This window comes from Stigmatopora argus, chromosome 1 (assembly GCF_051989625.1).
Source record: "Stigmatopora argus isolate UIUO_Sarg chromosome 1, RoL_Sarg_1.0, whole genome shotgun sequence".
NCBI classification, from domain to species: Eukaryota; Metazoa; Chordata; class Actinopteri; order Syngnathiformes; family Syngnathidae; genus Stigmatopora; species Stigmatopora argus.
In genome coordinates this window covers 17,256,849-17,283,097 of record NC_135387.1, presented here as the reverse complement: position 1 = coordinate 17,283,097, position 26,249 = coordinate 17,256,849, and the positions used below count along the sequence as shown (strand labels likewise).

Genomic DNA, 26,249 nt, shown 5'->3' with positions numbered 1-26,249 from the left:
ATTGCGTAAGCAAGAAACAAAACAATTCCATATCAAGCGTCACAAAGGAAAAACAATATACAAGTTGATTGATAGCCATCCGTTGAGCCAACAACAATTTAAGCGTCCTTCACCGATCTTCCCTGTTGAACTCGCATCTGGGGAAGGGGTCGAGGCGTATCTTCCAGTAATCAGTCCTCGGAGCAAGAACTCAGTGGATTGTTTTATGTCCTTTCGAACTTGTATCTCTCGCTGGACCCAGCTGTCCTGGAGAGCGACCTTGGCGTAAGCGTTTGTCTTCGTTGAAAGCGATCAACACATATAACTATATTGTTTAATATAGTTACACATTTAGGATGAGCATTACTATTCCTAATAAGCAAATATATTGATTAATATAGTAAGCATGTATATTATAAGGCTTTATATTCATTGCAAACACATTTATAATAATGATTACCCCAACATTCCCCCCTATATTATAAATTTGCACATGATCCCCTTAATAAAACTTCCTTTCAGCTTTATTCCATTAATTCCAAATGAACATATAGTAACATCCCAGAATGAACCCAACAGAGAGGGTTATTTAGTTATTATTTATTTCATTAATAGTGTTATTATTTGTTTCCTGACTTTTTTTCTGTAAAGAACCTGGAAAGGGTTATTTGGTTATGTGTGGCTTTCTGGAAAACAATTTTTTTTTTAAGCTCCCCTACGATCGTCACACTTTTTCTGTTACAAACTGACACCGGCCCCCCATCAGAGAAGGGAAAAGTTATGTGGCCCTCACAGGAAAAAGTTTGGGGACCCCTGTTAAACTTTAACAGGTCACCTGTGCACCATGTGCAATTAAAATGGGCAAATGAGAATATTCTCAGTTTGTGCTGAGGGATGAAAACGAGTATACTTACTAATATAAAAACATATACACATGCAAGATGACGTTATTTTTACAATCACTTTCTATGCCGGAGGGAATTATGAACAGTTCCAAATATCAGTTTGTGTTATTACTAGAATTTCCAGCCAAAGAGAGCTACATTTTGGATGGGGTGAACAAAGCCACACCTCATTGCGAAAAGCCAGAGTTCACTTGTGCAATCACATTCGTTGATTGTATGAAGGGGGCATTGATTGCGGGACAAGTTTAAAATTGATTGAAAATGGTCCTCATTTTTATTTGGAAAATTCTGGGATTTGAACAAGGGTGTGTAAAACTTTTGTATCCACTGTAAATGGCTCATTGTTTGTGTGATCTTGATTCGGACTCAGCTGTTGTGTTTCACAGCATTTTTGTCTTACTATATGGTATCTTCTAACTATCAGTTTGACATTTGGCTGTTGCTTGTGACTCCTTCTGCTAACCGATCACTGTTTTGTCTGAAAGACGGCAGACAAATGACTTTCTGTATTAACTGTAATGAAGTGCTGCAATTTAGGTAATTAGTTTGCTGGCAAGAAGGATTACGTCTGATGAAGGATTATTTTCAATTGGATTGACTAATGACATTTGATGATATCATAGCCCCTTCTCTATTTCTGATCCCCAGACAACCAGCCCGGATCGGCCACCCTCAGCAGCTAGCTTCGCCCTGCCGTATCCTCGCCCGGGTGTGTCGTTCCCATGGAGAGTTCACGTCCACCCATGTAGGATGCCTGCCTCATCTGACATCCTGCGCTCCCTTTTGCCTGTCGCCGCCTCCTCCTTCTCCTCCTCGCCATCTCTCGCCAACCTTTCGTTGCGGCCCCCGAGGTCGTGCCCCGCCCCCCTGCGACGTGGCGGGTGAGGCCAACATCATGAAGGATGACGTCATCAATGCCAACACGTTGGCTTGGCTGGTCTGCTCGGGCGTGTCCATCCTGGCCAACGCGTGGAGCATTCTTAGCGTCAGCGCCAAGCAGAAGAAGTGGAAGCCGTTGGAGTTCCTCATCTGCACACTGGCGGGAACGCACATCCTCAATATGGCCATCCCCATCACAATGTACTGCGTCATTACCCTGCGCCGTCAACACTCAAACTACGAGTGGAATGAAGGCTTGTGCAAAGTTTTTGTATCCACTTTCTACACTCTCACATTGGTCACCTGCTTTTCTGTCACGTCACTGTCTTACCACCGCATGTGGATGGTACGCTGGCCTGTCAACTATAGGTAAGATACCCACTTTTATCCTATGTGCATATTCTCCCTGTAAGTGCAGTTGTTTAGGAGTATTTTGACAATCTATATAAAGTTCAAGGACAGGAATATACATCTTTATTCTTTTTGGATGGATGTTTAGTTTGGGAAAGTCCTTTAAATCCAGCGTTAGGATTTACACAAAAAAATAGAGGGAAAATAGAGATCTTCATGAATAATTGTCTCAGATGAGTACACGCTGCATTAGGTGACACTTCTCTCCAGCCAATGCTTCTGTTTGAGCTCACACCTCCTCAGAATATTCCACAAGGAGCATCTGCTGGTTCTGGCCTTCAGCTACATTTGGCTCTAGACAACGAGCGATATCAACAAAGCGAATACTAATACAGATTCACATTACCAGACAGCGTGATCTTGCAGTAACACAGTTTAGCCTTGCAAGATTCCCCAGACATCTGGTGTTCACACATAGCTGCTTTGCTTGCATTTCGTGCTATTTTCGTCAAGGATGCAAACTGAGTCATTTGTAGAGAGTAGGGATTTTTTTTCTTTCATATTAGGCCAAATAAAATCCCATTTGTGAGTATACGTACTCCCAAGGTCTGGACTCTGAGGTCTGGGAAGAGTTTTAGTAATGATGGTTGCTTCACACTGAAGCCTTTTGCTCTTACATAATTATTAAGATCCGGTGCTATTTGTGCAAATACATCACAGCCAGCCTCGAAGCTGTCCTCAAAGGTCTTGGATAACGCTTGCCACCATCTGCTAATGACCATTTGCATTTTCATTTTGTTGTCTACAAGAGCACACTCTGACGTATATTTTCTCTGACATAATGCATTTTCAAAAGGAATGTGCCGATACTGACTTTTTGACTTTCGTTCCAATCCGATATGTTTGGCTGGTACCGATTCGATGATGAACCGATGCGCGTATTTTTAGTCATGAAATACTTTGCTTACGATGTTATACGATCATCTATTACTATCAGTAGTTTCTAAAGCGATGTAGCCCCACTCAGCAGAAATGTTCGCCTAGTGGTTTGATTTACAGCAGACTAAAATCAAGATGATAGTAAAACACACACTACTACTGGATCAGATCCATGTGCCATGAAGTGCTCAAATGCAATACTCCAAAAATAGTCTAATCGGGCCCCGATACCGATGGTGAGCATTCACTAATTAATAATTCCCACCTCCAGTAACAGCACGTCCTGCCTTGCTTTTCTTCTCGGCTATGTCCTTGCCAGTTTTGTTAAATATTTAATGATTTGGGAAATTTTATTCTCATAAAATCACACAGCGCCACATAATATGGCACAGAATACTGCAGGTTACTAAGTAACTTAAATTCTTAAAAGATTAGTAAACATAAAAATGTAGAAACAAAATGGGATAAAAGTACCTACATCATCTGTAGAATGTTGGAGAGCAAAAATGCCATGTGAATAGGGGTTGTGTTTTCATTCAAATAGCTTCCTATCTGCCCTGCTGAGCAAGCATGGCTGCCTTGCTTCTGACATTAACAGACACTGAAGGCCTGAATAATGAATTTCAACCTTGTAGTTGGTCTGCTGCTCTCTCACAGCCCCCTTTGCAACGCTCATTCAGGCAATACATTCAAGCTGCTTAGTGATGCGATATCACTGCTATAGGAACTCGAGGCATATTGAAGAAAGGCTAGCGCGACAAGGAGGAAACTCCTATTTGCTTTTCCCTTTCTTTATTTTGCAAATGTGTCTAAGGTAATCCTTTAAAAATTGATTAATTTTGGTTGTATATGAGTTGCAAAATATTTCAAAATGTCATCACACTTGCACTAGTACATCAGTGCTTTGACTTATGGTTAGACACACTCACTGTCACTGACAGACGTCAATTAGAGGTGAGATCTTTAACCTGAACCCTAAAATGTCAATCATTACTTCAGGTTTGGGTCGGGTCGGGCTGGGCTTCTCTCTTGCTGAAAAAAAATTATACTGATATGATGTGTGGTCTCTCTCACAGACGTTTTAAAAAATAAATAAATATTTCTAAAAATGTATACTAAAACGATGTGGGGATTCACTTGTTTTAAAATATATAATTTGGGATAAAACAGAGGTGACAACTGTGATGTAATTGCCAGAGCTAGAGCATGTCACGTGAAGGGCGCCCTCTCCTCCCTTCCGCAATAATATTGAATATGGAGAAGCAATAAGTTAAGGATGAATTAAAGACATTAGAACTGAAAAGATGAGTTTTGGAAAAGCCTCAAATTGATTGTTGAATATGCTAGAGAAACGTGCGTTGGCTTCGCTGAATGTAATCAATGTGGTGCTTTGCTCTCATACAAGAGCAAAAAGACTGGCATCCTGACGCTGAGCAGGCATTTAAACAGTTAAAATTGTCAAACATCTAAATTATCACAAAAGATGTAAATGATTTATACAGTGTTGTTTATCTTAGATTTCATTACAAAAGATAGGCTTTAATTTATCATAAATCACACTTCCTCCTCACGACTCGGGTGTCCTGAGTCCTCACAAATAAAATATGAAATTTCAGGTTTGCTTTGGGTTCGGTCCTGCAAATCAAGTTAATTCGCCGGGCTCAGGCCGGTCTGGGCCCTAATACCCGCGAGCCAGTTTGGGCGGGCCAGATTTTTTCGGCCCGATCTTACATCTAACATCAACTATATTTTATATATGTGCATTTTGAGTCAACTCATTTGCTGCCATTAAAAATGGTGATAGACGTGCAATCCATTTCAACTTGGAGGACCAGCAGTGACCCACTACTGCCAGCCTTCCCAATTCATAGAACTCTATTGCCAACAATTGCAGTGCATTAGTTAGTGTCATTTTTTTCCTCAACCACACTCGTGTGGCAAAATAATTGCGTCTCAAACTATCTTTCTCTCTTGAATTGATGAATCAGTCATCTTCTGTGTTTTGTGTCCACAACGGAATAACTAAGATGAAATACCAATAAAATTAGTAATTTTTCGCAGATGACCACAAAAGTATGCCTCTGCGAGTATCAGCTTAATTTTCTGTTTACGTGTTGCAGCAACACTTGTGTCATGTCATTTGCGTAAAGTGCAATAACACTGCCCCACATAGAACAAGCAGCATTAGGTCAAGGTAGCAGTGCGTGTTCTAATGCCAGTTGGGGTATTTCCTGTACTAAAAGACGTGCTTGTGCTTCCAGGCTAAGCAACACCAAGAAGCAGGCGGTGCACACAGTGATGGGGATCTGGATGGTCTCTTTCATCTTGTCCACGCTTCCAGCGGTAGGCTGGCACGACACCATCGACCGCTTCTACACCTCCGACTGCCGATTCATTGTGACAGAGATCGGCCTGGGGTTTGGGGTTTGCTTCCTGCTCTTGATTGGCGGTAGCGTGACTATGGGTGTGATCTGCATCGGCATTGCTCTCTTCCAGACCTTCTCCATTCAGGCAGGACACAAAGCCGACAAGAACAAATTCAATGTCCCCACCATTGTAGTGGAGGATGCCCAGGGCAAGCGTAGATCCTCTATCGATGGCTCAGAACCTCTCAAGACATCGCTGCAGATCACTTATCTGATCAGCGGCATTGTCTTCATCTATGACTTCCTCACTGGCTTCCCTATTTTGGTAAGGTCACCATGTAAAAATGTCAGCCATTTCCTTTAAACAAATACTATATTTTGGCAGAGAGTGTGTCTAGAAGTATGAGTTTCATTCATTGGACCACAACACGTGAGTCCTGAGACTCAACCTTCCATTTTTTTCTTGCCACAGAAAGCTTATTTAACAAATCACAATTATCAAATTTTCCATTTCATCATCTTGTCATTGCTTAATGTTTAGTGTTTGTTGTTTGCCTGGAAAGATGATGAACAAGACCACTGCAGGTAATCATTCGACATAACACTCTGATGGGACTGTGGAAGCGTGCCATGCTGCTTTATTATTTACATGTCTCTCCTCCTCCACATCGTTAAGTAGGCCAAGCTCAGTGCGTGTGAATGTGTATGTTTTTTTTCTTTTTCCAGGAAGTAATTTAGTGTAAGCATAGGCCGTTAAAGCGATCAGAGCTGGGGTTAGGTATGCAGGTGTTGTTCCCCTCTTTAAAAGCAAGAGTGTCATCATCCACAACTTCTCGGAAGAGTCCTTCAAGCTCATCATCAACAAAAGAAGCCAGTTTAAAATCAAAATCAAAATTTACCTGAGGACATATACATTTTCCCGCATGACGCAGATCTATAACACATGTAATATGTGTTCTAAACAGAAAGGGTCACTGTGATGGAAACCAATATTTTGTGAAAGAAAAAACATCCCAAGGTTAATGAGCTATTTAAATGCATAGGAAACACTAACAAACAAAGTAATGCTAATTTACATTTGTGGGATGAGTCACGCACTCAGCAACTGGAACAATTTGAGTTTACATTTAAAAGATCCATGGATATGTGGAAAGGGAAATAAAAACTTTCTTTTGCCATGCATTCCAACTGTTCTTTGTTGTCTTCCCCCGTGCAGGTAGTGAGTTTTGCCAGTCTGAAGTTTGAGCGCTCTTACAACTGGATGGTGCTGTGTGTGCTCTGGTGCTCCATTGTGCAGTCCATCTTGCTGCCCATGTTCCTGTGGGCCTGCGACCGCTACCGTGCCGACATCCGCATGGTGTGGGACAAATGCGTGGCCATCATGTCCAACGACGAGGTGGACGAGGGTAAGCCACAGACACAGTCGAGTGTTTCAACATCCTATGCCTCACCTTCCAAGCCTCTTTTTCCCTCTCTTTTTCCCTGACCCAAATTCATCAACGTGGTAGATGATTTCCTGTTTTTTTCAAGGCCTGAAAGTCCATGTCCAACGTCTCAATTGGAGAGGGTTGATTTAAAAAAAAAATACATACAAACAAAGAAAAGCGTGCTAGTTGAGAACTCAAAATGGCTGTCACCGGTATCAACCATTTTGTGGGGATAAACGTTTTGTTGTTCGGCTGACCACCAGTTCATGGTGTACGTAGGCTCGCGCCCAAAGTCATGGATCGTGTTTCCCTAGTGAGGATAAGGAGCACAGAGAATGGATAGATGGACCTATTATTTGGTGATTTAAAAAAATCTTTTTTACTATATGTATACACGTATTCTTTATTAGATTAGATTAGATTAGATTTAGATTAGATTAGATAACTTTATTCATCCTGTGTTTGGGATTTTCCACTGTCACAGTAGCAAGAGAGTGAGAATACAGACAGGAAAAGACATTTTAGACATAAATAAATAGGTAATAAATAAGTTAATAAATGAATAAGCGTGTTGCTGAAATATATATATATATATATATATATATATATATATATATATATATATATATATATATATATATATATACATATATACAAACACATATAAATACATATATATATATATATAATGAATAAATATGCATATACATACATACACATAGATGCACATGTATAGATATGGTTGGTCTTAACATTCAGCCTTTTCTTTTATGTTATGGTCTAGGTTAGGAGTTATAGCGCCCTCTGTTTCTACATGAATGAAGATTTACTCCAAATATAATCACTGCGATTTAAATTTAATCAAAATAATTCCAATTTATTTATGGAGTGGAGTTTAAGAGTGGTAATATTATTTGTGCAAAAGGAAAAGGGGGTAAGTAGCACGACATGTTTGCTGTTTAGGCTTCATTAACACACAGCTCTCGTCCTTATGTGCACGGACCCGAAAAGCAATGTGAATCATATGACAAAGACCCCACTGAGAGCGGCTATTAAATATAAAAACCTCTGTAGAGGAGATCCCCGTCACTGGAAATGACACAAGTCACCTTATTCTTATGGTTCAGAATGCATCATTCATCTTGCCAAAGAAATAGAACACAGAAAGATACTTTTTGGTTATACCCAAAGCGTATTAGAGTCAATTAAATAATAAATCTGGGGTAAATAATAAAAATGTGGTCAGAACACTATGTAGTGCTATAAAAGGTTTCGCTTCACCATGTCAGGAAAGAAAGTCAGGGATTGCTACAAAAAAGGCCATATTTACCTCGCAGCAATTTATACACTCCATTGCTTTTAAAGATGGTCTATTTTGGCCCAGAACAAGCGGACGATAAAATAAATGGTTTCCATTCATTTGGAAGGAGCAAAAACTAGAAAGCAGATAAGCACTCTGATACCATCGCCATTGTCATTTTCGAAAAAATGTTTTGTTTTTATGGGCACGGCACTGAATTGTTGATGAATTTCTACAAATTCTGTTTGGTGGATTGACTGCCACTTGTGTTGAATGTTAAAAGGTCCTGATATCATGTAAAAACGCTGTTATACATGTGAACTAACATGTGCGTAAGAGTATTTTTTGTGTGTGTGATGGTTTAAGTGGATTTTCCTCTCTCAATCCCAGAAGCCCCCTCCCTTATTCCGTGTCATTTTTCAAGCACGTTAAGCCTCCTGGTGTCCTCTATGAGAAGTGCATGTTGCCAAGAAAGGGTCATAGAACAAGACAAAAACAGCGGGTAGCTCTATTTTGTGCAATAATTAACACCTCGAGTTCTCTGCTTCTTTTCCAGAGGGCTTGCCATGTATAACTCACCACAGTTGTATGTATAACGACTGTTTCCTGAATTTTCTTTCTTTCTTTCTTTTTCTTTTCATTTTTAATTGAGCTGCCGACTTGCATGCCCACCTGCCTGTGCTAAAAAAAAGCTGCTATCGTTCTTTCATCCCTTTTGGCACAGTTTTCCCCCTCAAATGCAGCATTTTACAGCCAAGCTCAACAAATTAATTCCATTTCTTGAATTCTCTTATTAGGACATGGAGGGTTTACAGGCTACTTGTTTTGGGGGGTTGTTTTCTGCATTGAAAGGAGAACGTCATTTTGATCTTCAATTAGTCTGGCAGTCCAAAGCCAAGCAATTCAATGGCACAGCCAATCAGACAGCAATTGAACTCGCCTCTATGAACTATTCATCTATCTGTCTGTCTATGTGTCTTGTGAGTCCCTTGTGATCTAACCCTGACGCTCGTGCTTTTCTGCACTTTGTAGAAAACAGCCAAGATGGAGGAATTCATGTCGACTTAATATATGACAGACCATATGACTATAGCTCAGCGCCTGAAATTGTGACCGTAGACCGTAATGCCAAGTTTGAGTTCTCAACCTTAGAAAGGGGGGTCCCGCAGGGGTATCCAGTGAGGGAACAGCAGGAAGATAAAATGCAGTATTTGCAGGTATATTCTTTTATTGATTTTCTTCTTTTCTTTTTTACTTGATCACATGACCTATTTTGATTGAACTTTCATTGCGAATGTGCATGGACAAATGCTTCAACATTGTGATGCTGTCATACAGACTTTGTGATTTGTGTCTTTGTGGGAGTGTGTGGGTGTGTGTACTTGCTTTTTTACCTCATTCCAAAATGTGTTTTGGCTTGGGAATGCTTGATAAATAAGGCTGTCAACCCAATCTAAGGACTGTATGCAAAAAATAATTTGACAATGTTTTTTGCCTTTATGCACTGTGATGCTTGATTAAAGTGTGGACATTCATATTCTTAGTTTAGAGATTCCCCAAAAAGTCTGGTATTCACCATAAACAAAGCAGTATTGGTCTGAGGAAAAGGTAGAAGGGGCAAACTAGCAATAAATTGCAAAATAGACAACCGGGCTATACTGCCAGAAGAACTTTTTTTCTTTTTTAAAGCTTATTATAGGAGAGAAACTGCTCATGATCCAAACAACACCCTTAATAGGCTTCAATAGATTAGGTTGACAATCACAAGTCAACAAGAAACTATTTATAAATGCAATAAGATGTATTTATTAGATACTGCAATCTTTAGTGTTACAAGACACATACTGATTACATAAACAACAATCATTGAGTGCATTGTATTTTCAACTATCTGTTAATTGGCAGACATTTTGGCAAAAAAATGTTTGGGGATTAATGGCTGTCCTTTGCTATGGATTCGCCTCACCCCAAAAAACACTAGTTATCAGCATTTTAAATAGACTAAAAGGATTAATGTTAAACTATAGTAGTTTGCCGTTTTTTCCTTTCAGAGAACACTGATGGCAGGCTTCAGTCATTCAGGATTCTCAAGTATTAAACACTGTATTATTAGGACAAAATCAAATGTCCAAATACATATGAGCCCCTGGGAATAATGAATAAATAAAATGATGAATACCACATACAGTGCAGTCCATATTCCATCTTGAACAATTGATTTCCAATAAATTGTGGTGCATAAAGATAAAAATTGTCAATGCTTCCTTTGGATTTCCTATACTTGGGCTTGTTAGCATGCAGCCTTCGAGGGCAACACTTCAACCCTTGTCATCATTTTGTAAATCCTGTCATATGATGAGAGAAATGTTACTTGTCTCATTTTTAAATTCTTTTTTCTGGGTTCCCCCCCCCCCACAAATGCATCTTATCACCATGCCATGTTTAATTTGAAAGGGGAGTCCTTGGTTATTAGATATCAAAAGAAATTGACATTAAAGACATCAGTGGTGCCACTAGGCCTATTTTAGGGGATCCTCAGCCCCCTAAAATATTCTTTACCCCCCTAGATATATGGTTAATTGTTAAAAAAATAAAAATAAAACAAGAACAGCATTTCTAATTACAGTACTATAATAAGACTATTTATCATAAAATAAAAACAAACACAAAAAATTTGACCATGTAGCTTAAGGCTTTTATTTGTTCAAAAAATGACCATGTATAGTAAGGTTTGTTTTCTTCAAAAAAAAAACAAGGGAAAAAAGTAGACCGGGTATAGTGAGCCTTTTATTGGTTTAAAAATGATCAGGTATAGTAAGGCTTTTATTGTAAAAATGACTAACTATAGTAAAGCTCTTTTTCTTAAAATAAAAAGTTAAAAATGACTAACAATAGTAAAGCTCTTTTTCTTATAAAATTACCACATATAGTAAGGTGTTTTTCTTTAAAAATGACCACGTATAGTAAGGCTTTCTTCTCTTAAAAACCACCATTTATAGTAAGGCTTTTTTTCTTTAAAAAATGACCATGTATAATAAGGCTTTTTTTCTGAAAAATGACCATGTATAGTAAGGCTTTCTTCTCTTAAAAATGACCATGTATAGTAAGGCTTTTTTTTCTTTTAAAAAATGACGCATAGTAAGGTTTTTTTCTTTAAAGAATCACCATGTATAGTAAGGCTTTTATTGTAAAAATGACTAACTATAGTAAAGCTATTTTTCTTTTAAAAATGACTAGGTATAGTAAGGCTTTTATTTTAAAAATGACTAACTATAGTAAAGCTATTTTTCTTTAAAAAATGACTAGGTATAGTAAGGCTTTTATTGTAAAAATGACTACTAAAGTAAAGCTCTTTTTCTTAAAAAAAAGTATAGTAAGGCTTTCTTCTCTTTAAAACGACCATGTATAGTAAGGCCCTTTTCTCTAAAAATTACCATATATAGCAAGGATTTATTTCTGAAAAAATAACCATGTATAGTGAGGCTTTCTTTTCTTAAAAAATGACCATGTATAGTAAGGCTTTTTTTCTTAAAAACGACTTAGTAAGGCTTTTTTCTTAAAAATGACCACATATAGTAAGGCTTTTTTTCTTTAAAAATGACCATGTATAGTAAGGCGTTTTTTCTTAAAAAATGACCATGTATAGCAAGGCTTTTTTTCTTAAAAAATGACCATGTTTAGTAAGACCTTTTTCTTAAAAAATGACCAGGTATTTATTATAGTAAGGCTTTTTTAATTAAAAAATGACCACGTATAGTATAGTAAGGTTTTTTTTCTTAAAAAATGTCCATGTATAGTAAGGCTTTTTTCCCCTTAAAAACAACTTAGTAAGGCTTTTTTCTTAAGAAATGACCAAGTATAGTAAGGCTGCTTTTCTTAAAAAATGACCACGTATAGTATAGTAAGGCATTGTTTCTTTAAAAATGACCATGTATATATAGTAAGATTTTTTTTCTTAAAAACGACTTTTTTTTAAATGATCACGTATAGTAAGGCTTTTTTTTCTTAAAAAATGACCATGTGCAGTAAGGTCTTTTTTCTTAAAAAAGTGACCATGTTTAGTGAGACCTTTTTCTTAAAAAATGACCATGTATAATAAGGCTTTTTTTCTGAAAAAATGACCATGTTTAGTAAGACCCTTTTCTTAAAAAATGACCTAGTACAGTAAGGTCTTTTTTTCTTAAAAAAGTGACCATGAATAGTAAGGCTTTTTTTTCTTAAAAAATGACCATGTAAAATAAGGCTTTTTTTCTGAAAAAATGACCATGTTTAGTGAGACCTTTTTCTTAAAAAATGACCATGTATAGTAAGGCTTTTTTTCTTTAAAAATGACGATGTATAATAAGCCTTTTTTCTGACAAAATGACCATGTTTAGTAAGACCTTTTTCTTAAAAAATGAGCATGTATAGTAAGGCTTTTTTCTTTAAAAATGACCAAGTATAGTAAGGCTTTTTTTCTTTAAAAATGACCATGTATAGTAAGGCTTTTTTCGTTCTTTAATAAGGCCTTTTTTCTCAAAAAATTACCATATACAGTAAGGATTTTTTTCTGAAAAATGACCATGTATAGTAAGGCTTTCTTCTCTTAAAAATGACCATGTATAGTAGGCTTTTTTTCTTAAAAACGACTTAGTAAGGCTTTTTTTCTTAAAAAATGACCACGTATAGTAAAGATTTTTTCGTAAAAAAAATGACTAAGTATAGTAAGGCTTTCTTCTCTTAAAAACCACCATTTATAGTAAGGCTTTTTTTCTGAAAAAATGACCATGTGTAGTAAGACATTTTTCTTATAAAATGACCATGTATAGTATGGCTTTTATTGTAAAAAATGACCATGTTTAGTAAGACCTTTTTCTTAAAAAATGACCAGGTATTTATTATAGTAAGGCTTTTTTAATTAAAAAATGACCACATATAGTATAGTAAGGTTTTTTTTCTTTAAAAATGTCCATGTATAGTAAGGCTTTTTTCCCCTTAAAAACAACTTAGTAAGGCTTTTTTCTTAAGAAATGACCAAGTATAGTAAGGCTGCTTTTCTTAAAAAATGACCACGTATAGTATAGTAAGGCATTGTTTCTTTAAAAATGACCATGTATATATAGTAAGATTTTTTATCTTAAAAACGACTTTTTTTTAAATGACCACGTATAGTAAGGCTTTTTTTTCTTAAAAAATGACCATGTGCAGTAAGGTCTTTTTTCTTAAAAAAGTGACCATGTTTAGTGAGACCTTTTTCTTAAAAAATGACCATGTATAATAAGGCTTTTTTTCTGAAAAAATGACCATGTTTAGTAAGACCCTTTTCTTAAAAAATGACCTAGTACAGTAAGGTCTTTTTTTCTTAAAAAAGTGACCATGAATAGTAAGGCTTTTTTTTCTTAAAAAATGACCATGTAAAATAAGGCTTTTTTTCTGAAAAAATGACCATGTTTAGTGAGACCTTTTTCTTAAAAAATGACCATGTATAGTAAGGCTTTTTTTCTTTAAAAATGACGATGTATAATAAGCCTTTTTTCTGACAAAATGACCATGTTTAGTAAGACCTTTTTCTTAAAAAATGAGCATGTATAGTAAGGCTTTTTTCTTTAAAAATGACCAAGTATAGTAAGGCTTTTTTTCTTTAAAAATGACCATGTATAGTAAGGCTTTTTTCGTTCTTTAATAAGGCCTTTTTTCTCAAAAAATTACCATATACAGAAAGGATTTTTTTCTGAAAAATGACCATGTATAGTAAGGCTTTCTTCTCTTAAAAATGACCATGTATAGTAGGCTTTTTTTCTTAAAAACGACTTAGTAAGGCTTTTTTTCTTAAAAAATGACCACGTATAGTAAAGATTTTTTCGTAAAAAAAATGACTAAGTATAGTAAGGCTTTCTTCTCTTAAAAACCACCATTTATAGTAAGGCTTTTTTTCTGAAAAAATGACCATGTGTAGTAAGACATTTTTCTTATAAAATGACCATGTATAGTATGGCTTTTATTGTAAAAAATGACCATGTATAGTAAGGCTTTTTTCATTAAAAAAATGACCAAGTATAGTAAGGCTTTCTTCTCTTAAAAACGACCATGTATAGTAAGGCTTTTTTTTCTTAAAAAATGACTAAGTATAGTAAGGCTTTTTTCATTGAAAAATCACCAAGTATAGAAAGGGTTTTAATATAAAAATGACTAACTATAGTAAAGCTCTTTTTCTTAAAAAATGACTTAGTATCGTAAGGCTTTTTTCTTTAAAAATTCACCATGTATAGTAAGGCTTTTATTATAAAAATGACTAACTATAGTAAAGCTCTTTTTCTTAAAAAAAATGACTAAGTATAGTAAGGCTTTTTTCTTTAAAAAATCACCATGTATAGTAAGGCTTTTATTAGAAAAATGACTAACTATAGTAAAGCTCTTTTTCTTAAAAAAATGACTAAGAATAGAAAGGCTTTTATTGTAAAAATGACTAACCAAAGTAAAGCTAAAAAATGACCATTTACAGTAAGGCTTTTTTTTCTTTAAAAATAACCACGTATAGTATAGTAAGGCGTTTCTTTAAAAATTACCATGTTTAGTAAGACCCTTTTCTTAAAAAATCACCATGTATAGTAAGGTCTTTTATCTTAAAAAAGGGACCATGTATAGTAAGGCTTTTTTCTTAAAAAAATGACCATATATAATAAGTTTTTTTTTCGGAAAAAATGACCATGTTTAGTAAGACCTTCTTAAAAAAATGACCATGTATAGTAAGGCTTTTTTTTCTTAAAAAATGACCATGTTTAGTAAGACCTTTTGCTTAAAAAATGACCATGTATAGTAAGGCTTTTTTGCTTAAAAACGACTAAGTATAGTAAGTATTTTTTTTCATTAAAAAATGACCATCTATATAAAGGCTTTTTTTCTTTAAAAATGACCATGTATACTAAGTCTTTTTTTTCTTTAATAAATACCATGTGTAGTGAGGCTTTATTTCTTAAAAAATTACCATGCATTGCAAGGCGTTTTTCTTTAAAAATGACCATAAGGCTTTTTTTTCTGAAAAAATGACCATGTTTAGTAAGACATTTTTCTTAAAAAATGACCATGTATAGTAAGGCTTTTTTCATAAAAAAATGACCATGTATAGTAAGGCTTTTTTTCTTAAAAAATGACCACGTACAGTAAGGCTTTTTTTCTTAAAAAATGATCATGTTTCGTGAGACCTTTTTCTTAAAAAAGGACCATGTATAGTAAGGCTTTTTTGTAAAAATAATGATCACGTATAGTAAGGCTTTTTTTCTTAAAAAACTGATGAAGTATAGTAAGGCTTTTTTTCTTTAAAAATGACCATGTATAATAAGGCTTTTTTTCTGAAAAAATGACCATGTTTAGTAAGACCTTTTTCTTAAAAAATGAGCATGTATAGTAAGGCTTTTTTATTTAAAAAATGACCAAGTATAGTAAGGCTTTTTTTTTCTTTAAAAATGACCATGTATAGTAAGGCTTTTTTCGTAAAAAAATGACGAAGTATAGTAAGGCTTTATTCTCTTAAAAACCACCATGTATAGTAAGGTATTTTTTCTTAGAAAAATGACCATGTACAGTAAGGTCTTTTTTCTTAAAAAAGTGACCATGTATAGTAAGGCTTTTTTTTCTTAAAAAATGACCATGTATAATAAGCTTTTTTTCTGAAAAAATGACCATGTTTAGTAAGGCTTTTTTTCTTAAAAAATGACCATGTTTAGTAAGACCTTTTGCTTAAAAAAATGACCATGTATAGTAAGGCTTTCTTCTCTTAAAAATGACCATGTATAGTAGGCTTTTTTTCTTAAAAACGACTTAGTAAGGCTTTTTTTCTTAAAAAATGACCACGTATAGTAAGGATTTTTTCGTAAAAAAAATGACAAAGTATAGTAAGGCTTTCTTCTCTTAAAAACCACCATTTATAGTAAGGCTTTTTTTCTGAAAAAATGACCATGTGTGGTAAGACATTTTTCTTAAAAAATGACCATGTATAGTATGGCTTTTATTGTAAAAAATGACCATGTATAGTAAGGCTTTTTTCATTAAAAAAATGACCAAGTATAGTAAGGCTTTCTTCTCTTAAAAACGACCATGTATAGTAAGGCTTTTTTTTCTTAAAAAATGACTAAGTATAGTAAGGCTTTTTTCATTGAAAAATCACCAAGTATAGTAAGGCTTTTAATATATAAAAATGACTAACTATAGTAAAGCTCTTTTTCTTAAAAAATGACTTAGTATAGTAAGGCTTTTTTCTTTAAAAATTCACCAAAATGACTAACTATAGTAAAGCTCTTTTTCTTAAAAAAATGACTAAGTATAGTAAGGCTTTTTTCTTTAAAAAATCACCATGTATAGTAAGGCTTTTATTATAAAAATGACTAACTATAGTAAAGCTCTTTTTCTTAAAAAAATGACTAAGAATAGTAAGGCTTTTATTGTAAAAATGACTAACCAAAGTAAAGCTAAAAAATGACCATGTACAGTAAGGCTTTTTTTTCTTTAAAAATAACCACGTATAGTATAGTAAGGCGTTTCTTTAAAAATTACCATGTTTAGTAAGACCCTTTTCTTAAAAAATCACCATGTATAGTAAGGTCTTTTATCTTAAAAAAGGGACCATGTATAGTAAGGCTTTTTTCTTAAAAAATGACCATATATAATAAGGTTTTTTTTCGGAAAAAATGACCATGTTTAGTAAGACCTTTTTCTTAAAAAAATGACCATGTATAGTAAGGCTTTTTTTTCTTAAAAAATGACCATGTTTAGTAAGACCTTTTGCTTAAAAAATGACCATGTATAGTAAGGCTTTTTTGCTTAAAAACGACTAAGTATAGTAAGTATTTTTTTTCCTTAAAAAATGACCATCTATTTAAAGGCTTTTTTTTCTTTAAAAATGACCATGTATATTAAGTCTTTTTTTTCTTTAATAAATACCATGTGTAGTGAGGCTTTATTTCTTAAAAAATTACCATGCATAGCAAGGCGTTTTTCTTTAAAAATGACCATAAGGCTTTTTTTCTGAAGAAATGACCATGTTTAGTAAGACATTTTTCTTAAAAAATGACCATGTATAGTAAGGCTTTTTTCGTAAAAAAATGACCATGTATAGTAAGGCTTTTTTTCTTAAAAAATGACCACGTACAGTAAGGCTTTTTTTCTTAAAAAATGATCATGTTTCGTGAGACCTTTTTCTTAAAAAAGGACCATGTATAGTAAGGCTTTTTTGTAAAAAAAATGATCACGTATAGTAAGGCTTTTTTTCTTAAAAAACTGATGAACTATAGTAAGGCTTTTTTTTCTTTAAAAATGACCATGTATAATAAGGCTTTTTTTCTGAAAAAATGACCATGTTTAGTAAGACCTTTTTCTTTAAAAATGAGCATGTATAGTAAGGCTTTTTTATTTAAAAAATGACGAAGTATAGTAAGGCTTTATTCTCTTAAAAACCACCATGTATAGTAAGGTATTTTTTCTTTGAAAAATGACCATGTACAGTAAGGTCTTTTTTCTTAAAAACGTGACCATGTATAGTAAGGCTTTTTTTTCTTAAAAAATGACCATGTATAATAAGGCTTTTTTTCTGAAAAAATGACCATGTTTAGTAAGGCTTTTTTTTCTTAAAAAATTACCATGTTTAGTAAGACCTTTTGCTTAAAAAAATGACCATGTATAGTAAGGCTTTCTTCTCTTAAAAATGACCATGTATAGTAGGCTTTTTTTCTTAAAAACGACTTAGTAAGGCTATTTTTCTTAAAAAATGACCACGTATAGTAAGGATTTTTTCTAAAAAAAATGACTATGTATAGTAAGGCTTTCTTCTCTTAAAAACCACCATTTATAGTAAGGCTTTTTTTCTGAAAAAATGACCATGTGTGGTAAGACATTTTTCTTAAAAAATGACCATGTATAGTATGGCTTTTATTGTAAAAAATGACCATGTATAGTAAGGCTTTTTTCATTTAAAAAATGACCAAGTATAGTAAGGCTTTCTTCTCTTAAAAACGACCATGTATAGTAAGGCTTTTTTTCTTAAAAAATGACTAAGTATAGTAAGGCTTTTTTCATTGAAAAATCACCAAGTATAGTAAGGCTTTTAATATATAAAAATGACTAACTATAGTAAAGCTCTTTTTCTTAAAAAATGACTTAGTATAGTAAGGCTTTTTTCTTTAAAAATTCACCAAAATGACTAACTATAGTAAAGCTCTTTTTCTTAAAAAAATGACTAAGTATAGTAAGGCTTTTTTCTTTAAAAAATCACCATGTATAGTAAGGCTTTTATTATAAAAATGACTAACTATAGTAAAGCTCTTTTTCTTAAAAAAAATGACTAAGAATAGTAAGGCTTTTATTGTAAAAATGACTAACCAAAGTAAAGCTAAAAAATGACCATGTACAGTAAGGCTTTTTTTTCTTTAAAAATAACCACGTATAGTATAGTAAGGTGTTTCTTTAAAAATTACCATGTTTAGTAAGACCCTTTTCTTAAAAAATCACCATGTATAGTAAGGTCTTTTATCTTAAAAAAGGGACCATGTATAGTAAGGCTTTTTTCTTAAAAAATGACCATATATAATAAGGTTTTTTTTCGGAAAAAATGACCATGTTTAGTAAGACCTTTTGCTTAAAAAATGACCATGTATAGTAAGGCTTTTTTGCTTAAAAACGACTAAGTATAGTAAGTATTTTTTTTCCTTAAAAAATGACCATCTATATAAAGGCTTTTTTTTCTTTAAAAATGACCATGTATACTAAGTCTTTTTTTTCTTTAATAAATACCATGTGTAGTGAGGCTTTATTTCTTAAAAAATTACCATGCATAGCAAGGCGTTTTTCTTTAAAAATGACCATAAGGCTTTTTTTCTGAAAAAATGACCATGTTTAGTAAGACATTTTTCTTAAAAAATGACCATGTATAGTAAGGCTTTTTTCGTAAAAAAATGACCATGTATAGTAAGGCTTTTTTTCTTAAAAAATGACCACGTACAGTAAGGCTTTTTTTCTTAAAAAATGATCATGTTTCGTGAGACCTTTTTCTTAAAAAAGGACCATGTATAGTAAGGCTTTTTTGTAAAAAAAAATGATCACGTATAGTAAGGCTTTTTTTCTTAAAAAACTGATGAAGTATAGTAAGGCTTTTTCTCTTTAAAATGACCATGTATAATAAGGCTTTTTTCTGAAAAAATGACCATGTTTAGTAAGACCTTTTTCTTAAAAAATGAGCATGTATAGTAAGGCTTTTTTATTTAAAAAATGACCAAGTATAGTGAGGCTTTTTTTTCTTTAAAAATGACCATGTATAGTAAGGCTTTTTTCGTAAAAAAATGACGAAGTACAGTAAGGCTTTATTCTCTTAAAAACCACCATGTATAGTAAGGTATTTTTTCTTAGAAAAATGACCATGTACAGTAAGGTCTTTTTTCTTAAAAAAGTGACCATGTATAGTAAGGCTTTTTTTTCTTAAAAAATGACCATGTTTAGTAAGACCTTTTGCTTAAAAAATGACCATGTATAGTAAGGCTTTTTTGCTTAAAAACGACTAAGTATAGTAAGTATTTTTTTTCCTTAAAAAATGACCATCTATTTAAAGGCTTTTTTTCTTTAAAAATGACCATGTATACTAAGTCTTTTTTTTCTTTAATAAATACCATGTGTAGTGAGGCTTTATTTCTTAAAAAATTACCATGCATAGCAAGGCGTTTTTCTTTAAAAATGACCATAAGGCTTTTTTTTCTGAAAAAATGACCATGTTTAGTAAGACATTTTTCTTAAAAAATGACCATGTATAGTAAGGCTTTTTTTGTAAAAAAATGACCATGTATAGTAAGGCTTTTTTTCTTAAAAAATGAACACGTACAGTAAGGCTTTTTTTCTTAAAAAATGATCATGTTTCGTGAGACCTTTTTCTTAAAAAAGGACCATGTATAGTAAGGCTTTTTTGTAAAAATAATGATCACGTATAGTAAGGCTTTTTTTCTTAAAAAACTGATGAAGTATAGTAAGGCTTTTTTTCTTTACAAATGACCATGTATAATAAGGCTTTTTTTCTGAAAAAATGACCATGTTTAGTAAGACCTTTTTCTTAAAAAATGAGCATGTATAGTAAGGCTTTTTTATTTAAAAAATGACCAAGTATAGTAAGGCTTTTTTTTTCTTTAAAAATGACCATGTATAGTAAGGCTTTTTTTCGTAAAAAAATGACGAAGTATAGTAAGGCTTTATTCTCTTAAAAACCACCATGTATAGTAAGGTATTTTTTCTTAGAAAAATGACCATGTACAGTAAGGTCTTTTTTCTTAAAAAAGTGACCATGTATAGTAAGGCTTTTTTTTCTTAAAAAATGACCATGTATAATAAGGCTTTTTTTCTGAAAAAATGACCATGTTTAGTAAGGCTTTTTTTCTTAAAAAATGACCATGTTTAGTAAGACCTTTTGCTTAAAAAAATGACCATGTATAGTAAGGCTTTCTTCTCTTAAAAATGACCATGTATAGTAGGCTTTTTTTCTTAAAAACGACTTAGTAAGGCTTTTTTTCTTAAAAAATGACCACGTATAGTAAGGATTTTTTCGTAAAAAAAATGACAAAGTATAGTAAGGCTTTCTTCTCTTAAAAACCACCATTTATAGTAAGGCTTTTTTTCTGAAAAAATGACCATGTGTAGTAAGACATTTTTCTTAAAAAATGACCATGTATAGTATGGCTTTTATTGTAAAAAATGACCATGTATAATAAGTCTTTTTTCATAAAAAAATGACCATGTTTAGTAAGACCTTTTTCTTAAAAAATGAGCATGTATAGTAAGGCTTTTTTATTTAAAAAATGACCAAGTATAGTAAGGCTTTTTTTTCTTTAAAAATGACCATCTATAGTAAGGCTTTTTTCGTAAAAAAAATGACGAAGTATAGTAAGGCTTTATTCTCTTAAAAACCACCATGTATAGTATTAAGTATAGTAATAAGGCTTTTTTCTTAGAAAAATGACCATGTACAGTAAGGTCTTTTTTCTTAAAAAAGTGACCATGTATAGTAAGGCTTTTTTTCTTAAAAAATGACCATGTATAATAAGTCTTTTTTTCTGAAAAAATGACCATGTTTAGTAAGGCTTTTTTTCTTAAAAAATTACCATGTTTAGTAAGACCTTTTGCTTAAAAAAATGACCATGTATAGTTTTCTTTAAAAATGACCATGTAAACTTTACATGGTCATTTTTAAAGAAAAAAGCCTTACTTTACAATGTAAAGTATAGTGAGGCTTTTTTTTCTTTAAAAATGACCATGTATAGTAAGGCTTTTTTCGTAAAAAAATGACGAAGTACAGTAAGGCTTTATTCTCTTAAAAACCACCATGTATAGTAAGGTATTTTTTCTTAGAAAAATGACCATGTACAGTAAGGTCTTTTTTCTTAAAAAAGTGACCATGTATAGTAAGGCTTTTTTTTCTTAAAAAATGACCATGTTTAGTAAGACCTTTTGCTTAAAAAATGACCATGTATAGTAAGGCTTTTTTGCTTAAAAACGACTAAGTATAGTAAGTATTTTTTTTCCTTAAAAAATGACCATCTATTTAAAGGCTTTTTTTCTTTAAAAATGACCATGTATACTAAGTCTTTTTTTTCTTTAATAAATACCATGTGTAGTGAGGCTTTATTTCTTAAAAAATTACCATGCATAGCAAGGCGTTTTTCTTTAAAAATGACCATAAGGCTTTTTTTTCTGAAAAAATGACCATGTTTAGTAAGACATTTTTCTTAAAAAATGACCATGTATAGTAAGGCTTTTTTTGTAAAAAAATGACCATGTATAGTAAGGCTTTTTTTCTTAAAAAATGAACACGTACAGTAAGGCTTTTTTTCTTAAAAAATGATCATGTTTCGTGAGACCTTTTTCTTAAAAAAGGACCATGTATAGTAAGGCTTTTTTGTAAAAATAATGATCACGTATAGTAAGGCTTTTTTTCTTAAAAAACTGATGAAGTATAGTAAGGCTTTTTTTCTTTACAAATGACCATGTATAATAAGGCTTTTTTCTGAAAAAATGACCATGTTTAGTAAGACCTTTTTCTTAAAAAATGAGCATGTATAGTAAGGCTTTTTTATTTAAAAAATGACCAAGTATAGTAAGGCTTTTTTTTTCTTTAAAAATGACCATGTATAGTAAGGCTTTTTTTCGTAAAAAAATGACGAAGTATAGTAAGGCTTTATTCTCTTAAAAACCACCATGTATAGTAAGGTATTTTTTCTTAGAAAAATGACCATGTACAGTAAGGTCTTTTTTCTTAAAAAAGTGACCATGTATAGTAAGGCTTTTTTTTCTTAAAAAATGACCATGTATAATAAGGCTTTTTTTCTGAAAAAATGACCATGTTTAGTAAGGCTTTTTTTCTTAAAAAATGACCATGTTTAGTAAGACCTTTTGCTTAAAAAAATGACCATGTATAGTAAGGCTTTCTTCTCTTAAAAATGACCATGTATAGTAGGCTTTTTTTCTTAAAAACGACTTAGTAAGGCTTTTTTTCTTAAAAAATGACCACGTATAGTAAGGATTTTTTCGTAAAAAAAATGACAAAGTATAGTAAGGCTTTCTTCTCTTAAAAACCACCATTTATAGTAAGGCTTTTTTTCTGAAAAAATGACCATGTGTAGTAAGACATTTTTCTTAAAAAATGACCATGTATAGTATGGCTTTTATTGTAAAAAATGACCATGTATAATAAGTCTTTTTTCATAAAAAAATGACCATGTTTAGTAAGACCTTTTTCTTAAAAAATGAGCATGTATAGTAAGGCTTTTTTATTTAAAAAATGACCAAGTATAGTAAGGCTTTTTTTTCTTTAAAAATGACCATCTATAGTAAGGCTTTTTTCGTAAAAAAAATGACGAAGTATAGTAAGGCTTTATTCTCTTAAAAACCACCATGTATAGTATTAAGTATAGTAATAAGGCTTTTTTCTTAGAAAAATGACCATGTACAGTAAGGTCTTTTTTCTTAAAAAAGTGACCATGTATAGTAAGGCTTTTTTTTCTTAAAAAATGACCATGTATAATAAGTCTTTTTTTCTGAAAAAATGACCATGTTTAGTAAGGCTTTTTTTCTTAAAAAATTACCATGTTTAGTAAGACCTTTTGCTTAAAAAAATGACCATGTATAGTTTTCTTTAAAAATGACCATGTAAACTTTACATGGTCATTTTTAAAGAAAAAAGCCTTACTTTACAATGTAAAGTATAGTGAGGCTTTTTTTTCTTTAAAAATGACCATGTATAGTAAGGCTTTTTTCGTAAAAAAATGACGAAGTACAGTAAGGCTTTATTCTCTTAAAAACCACCATGTATAGTAAGGTATTTTTTCTTAGAAAAATGACCATGTACAGTAAGGTCTTTTTTCTTAAAAAAGTGACCATGTATAGTAAGGCTTTTTTTTCTTAAAAAATGACCATGTTTAGTAAGACCTTTTGCTTAAAAAATGACCATGTATAGTAAGGCTTTTTTGCTTAAAAACGACTAAGTATAGTAAGTATTTTTTTTCCTTAAAAAATGACCATCTATTTAAAGGCTTTTTTTCTTTAAAAATGACCATGTATACTAAGTCTTTTTTTTCTTTAATAAATACCATGTGTAGTGAGGCTTTATTTCTTAAAAAATTACCATGCATAGCAAGGCGTTTTTCTTTAAAAATGACCATAAGGCTTTTTTTTCTGAAAAAATGACCATGTTTAGTAAGACATTTTTCTTAAAAAATGACCATGTATAGTAAGGCTTTTTTGTAAAAAAATGACCATGTATAGTAAGGCTTTTTTTCTTAAAAAATGAACACGTACAGTAAGGCTTTTTTTCTTAAAAAATGATCATGTTTCGTGAGACCTTTTTCTTAAAAAAGGACCATGTATAGTAAGGCTTTTTTGTAAAAATAATGATCACGTATAGTAAGGCTTTTTTTCTTAAAAAACTGATGAAGTATAGTAAGGCTTTTTTTCTTTACAAATGACCATGTATAATAAGGCTTTTTTCTGAAAAAATGACCATGTTTAGTAAGACCTTTTTCTTAAAAAATGAGCATGTATAGTAAGGCTTTTTTATTTAAAAAATGACCAAGTATAGTAAGGCTTTTTTTTTCTTTAAAAATGACCATGTATAGTAAGGCTTTTTTTCGTAAAAAAATGACGAAGTATAGTAAGGCTTTATTCTCTTAAAAACCACCATGTATAGTAAGGTATTTTTTCTTAGAAAAATGACCATGTACAGTAAGGTCTTTTTTCTTAAAAAAGTGACCATGTATAGTAAGGCTTTTTTTTCTTAAAAAATGACCATGTATAATAAGGCTTTTTTTCTGAAAAAATGACCATGTTTAGTAAGGCTTTTTTTCTTAAAAAATGACCATGTTTAGTAAGACCTTTTGCTTAAAAAAATGACCATGTATAGTAAGGCTTTCTTCTCTTAAAAATGACCATGTATAGTAGGCTTTTTTTCTTAAAAACGACTTAGTAAGGCTTTTTTTCTTAAAAAATGACCACGTATAGTAAGGATTTTTTCGTAAAAAAAATGACAAAGTATAGTAAGGCTTTCTTCTCTTAAAAACCACCATTTATAGTAAGGCTTTTTTTCTGAAAAAATGACCATGTGTAGTAAGACATTTTTCTTAAAAAATGACCATGTATAGTATGGCTTTTATTGTAAAAAATGACCATGTATAATAAGTCTTTTTTCATAAAAAAATGACCATGTTTAGTAAGACCTTTTTCTTAAAAAATGAGCATGTATAGTAAGGCTTTTTTATTTAAAAAATGACCAAGTATAGTAAGGCTTTTTTTTCTTTAAAAATGACCATCTATAGTAAGGCTTTTTTCGTAAAAAAAATGACGAAGTATAGTAAGGCTTTATTCTCTTAAAAACCACCATGTATAGTATTAAGTATAGTAATAAGGCTTTTTTCTTAGAAAAATGACCATGTACAGTAAGGTCTTTTTTCTTAAAAAAGTGACCATGTATAGTAAGGCTTTTTTTTCTTAAAAAATGACCATGTATAATAAGTCTTTTTTTCTGAAAAAATGACCATGTTTAGTAAGGCTTTTTTTCTTAAAAAATTACCATGTTTAGTAAGACCTTTTGCTTAAAAAAATGACCATGTATAGTTTTCTTTAAAAATGACCATGTAAACTTTACATGGTCATTTTTAAAGAAAAAAGCCTTACTTTACAATGTGAAGTATAGTGAGGCTTTTTTTTCTTTAAAAATGACCATGTATAGTAAGGCTTTTTTCGTAAAAAAATGACGAAGTACAGTAAGGCTTTATTCTCTTAAAAACCACCATGTATAGTAAGGTATTTTTTCTTAGAAAAATGACCATGTACAGTAAGGTCTTTTTTCTTAAAAAAGTGACCATGTATAGTAAGGCTTTTTTTTCTTAAAAAATGACCATGTTTAGTAAGACCTTTTGCTTAAAAAATGACCATGTATAGTAAGGCTTTTTTGCTTAAAAACGACTAAGTATAGTAAGTATTTTTTTTCCTTAAAAAATGACCATCTATTTAAAGGCTTTTTTTCTTTAAAAATGACCATGTATACTAAGTCTTTTTTTTCTTTAATAAATACCATGTGTAGTGAGGCTTTATTTCTTAAAAAATTACCATGCATAGCAAGGCGTTTTTCTTTAAAAATGACCATAAGGCTTTTTTTTCTGAAAAAATGACCATGTTTAGTAAGACATTTTTCTTAAAAAATGACCATGTATAGTAAGGCTTTTTTTGTAAAAAAATGACCATGTATAGTAAGGCTTTTTTTCTTAAAAAATGAACACGTACAGTAAGGCTTTTTTTCTTAAAAAATGATCATGTTTCGTGAGACCTTTTTCTTAAAAAAGGACCATGTATAGTAAGGCTTTTTTGTAAAAATAATGATCACGTATAGTAAGGCTTTTTTTCTTAAAAAACTGATGAAGTATAGTAAGGCTTTTTTTCTTTACAAATGACCATGTATAATAAGGCTTTTTTCTGAAAAAATGACCATGTTTAGTAAGACCTTTTTCTTAAAAAATGAGCATGTATAGTAAGGCTTTTTTATTTAAAAAATGACCAAGTATAGTAAGGCTTTTTTTTTTCTTTAAAAATGACCATGTATAGTAAGGCT

At 32.0% G+C, this 26,249-nt stretch overlaps 1 protein-coding gene across 2 annotated transcripts in view; it reads left to right on the top strand.

The window, feature by feature from the left end:
• The window catches only part of gpr153 (G protein-coupled receptor 153), a 41,637-nt gene that overhangs the window by 8,618 nt on the left and 6,770 nt on the right, over positions 1-26,249 (top strand). For both annotated transcript variants that reach the window (XM_077604282.1, XM_077604276.1), the window contains exons 2-5: positions 1,533-2,132; positions 5,315-5,744; positions 6,636-6,825; positions 9,179-9,363. In XM_077604282.1, the coding sequence (XP_077460408.1) occupies positions 1,780-2,132; positions 5,315-5,744; positions 6,636-6,825; positions 9,179-9,363 (1,158 nt within the window). In that variant the 5' untranslated portion in view covers positions 1,533-1,779. The remainder of the gene's footprint in view (positions 1-1,532; positions 2,133-5,314; positions 5,745-6,635; positions 6,826-9,178; positions 9,364-26,249) is intronic.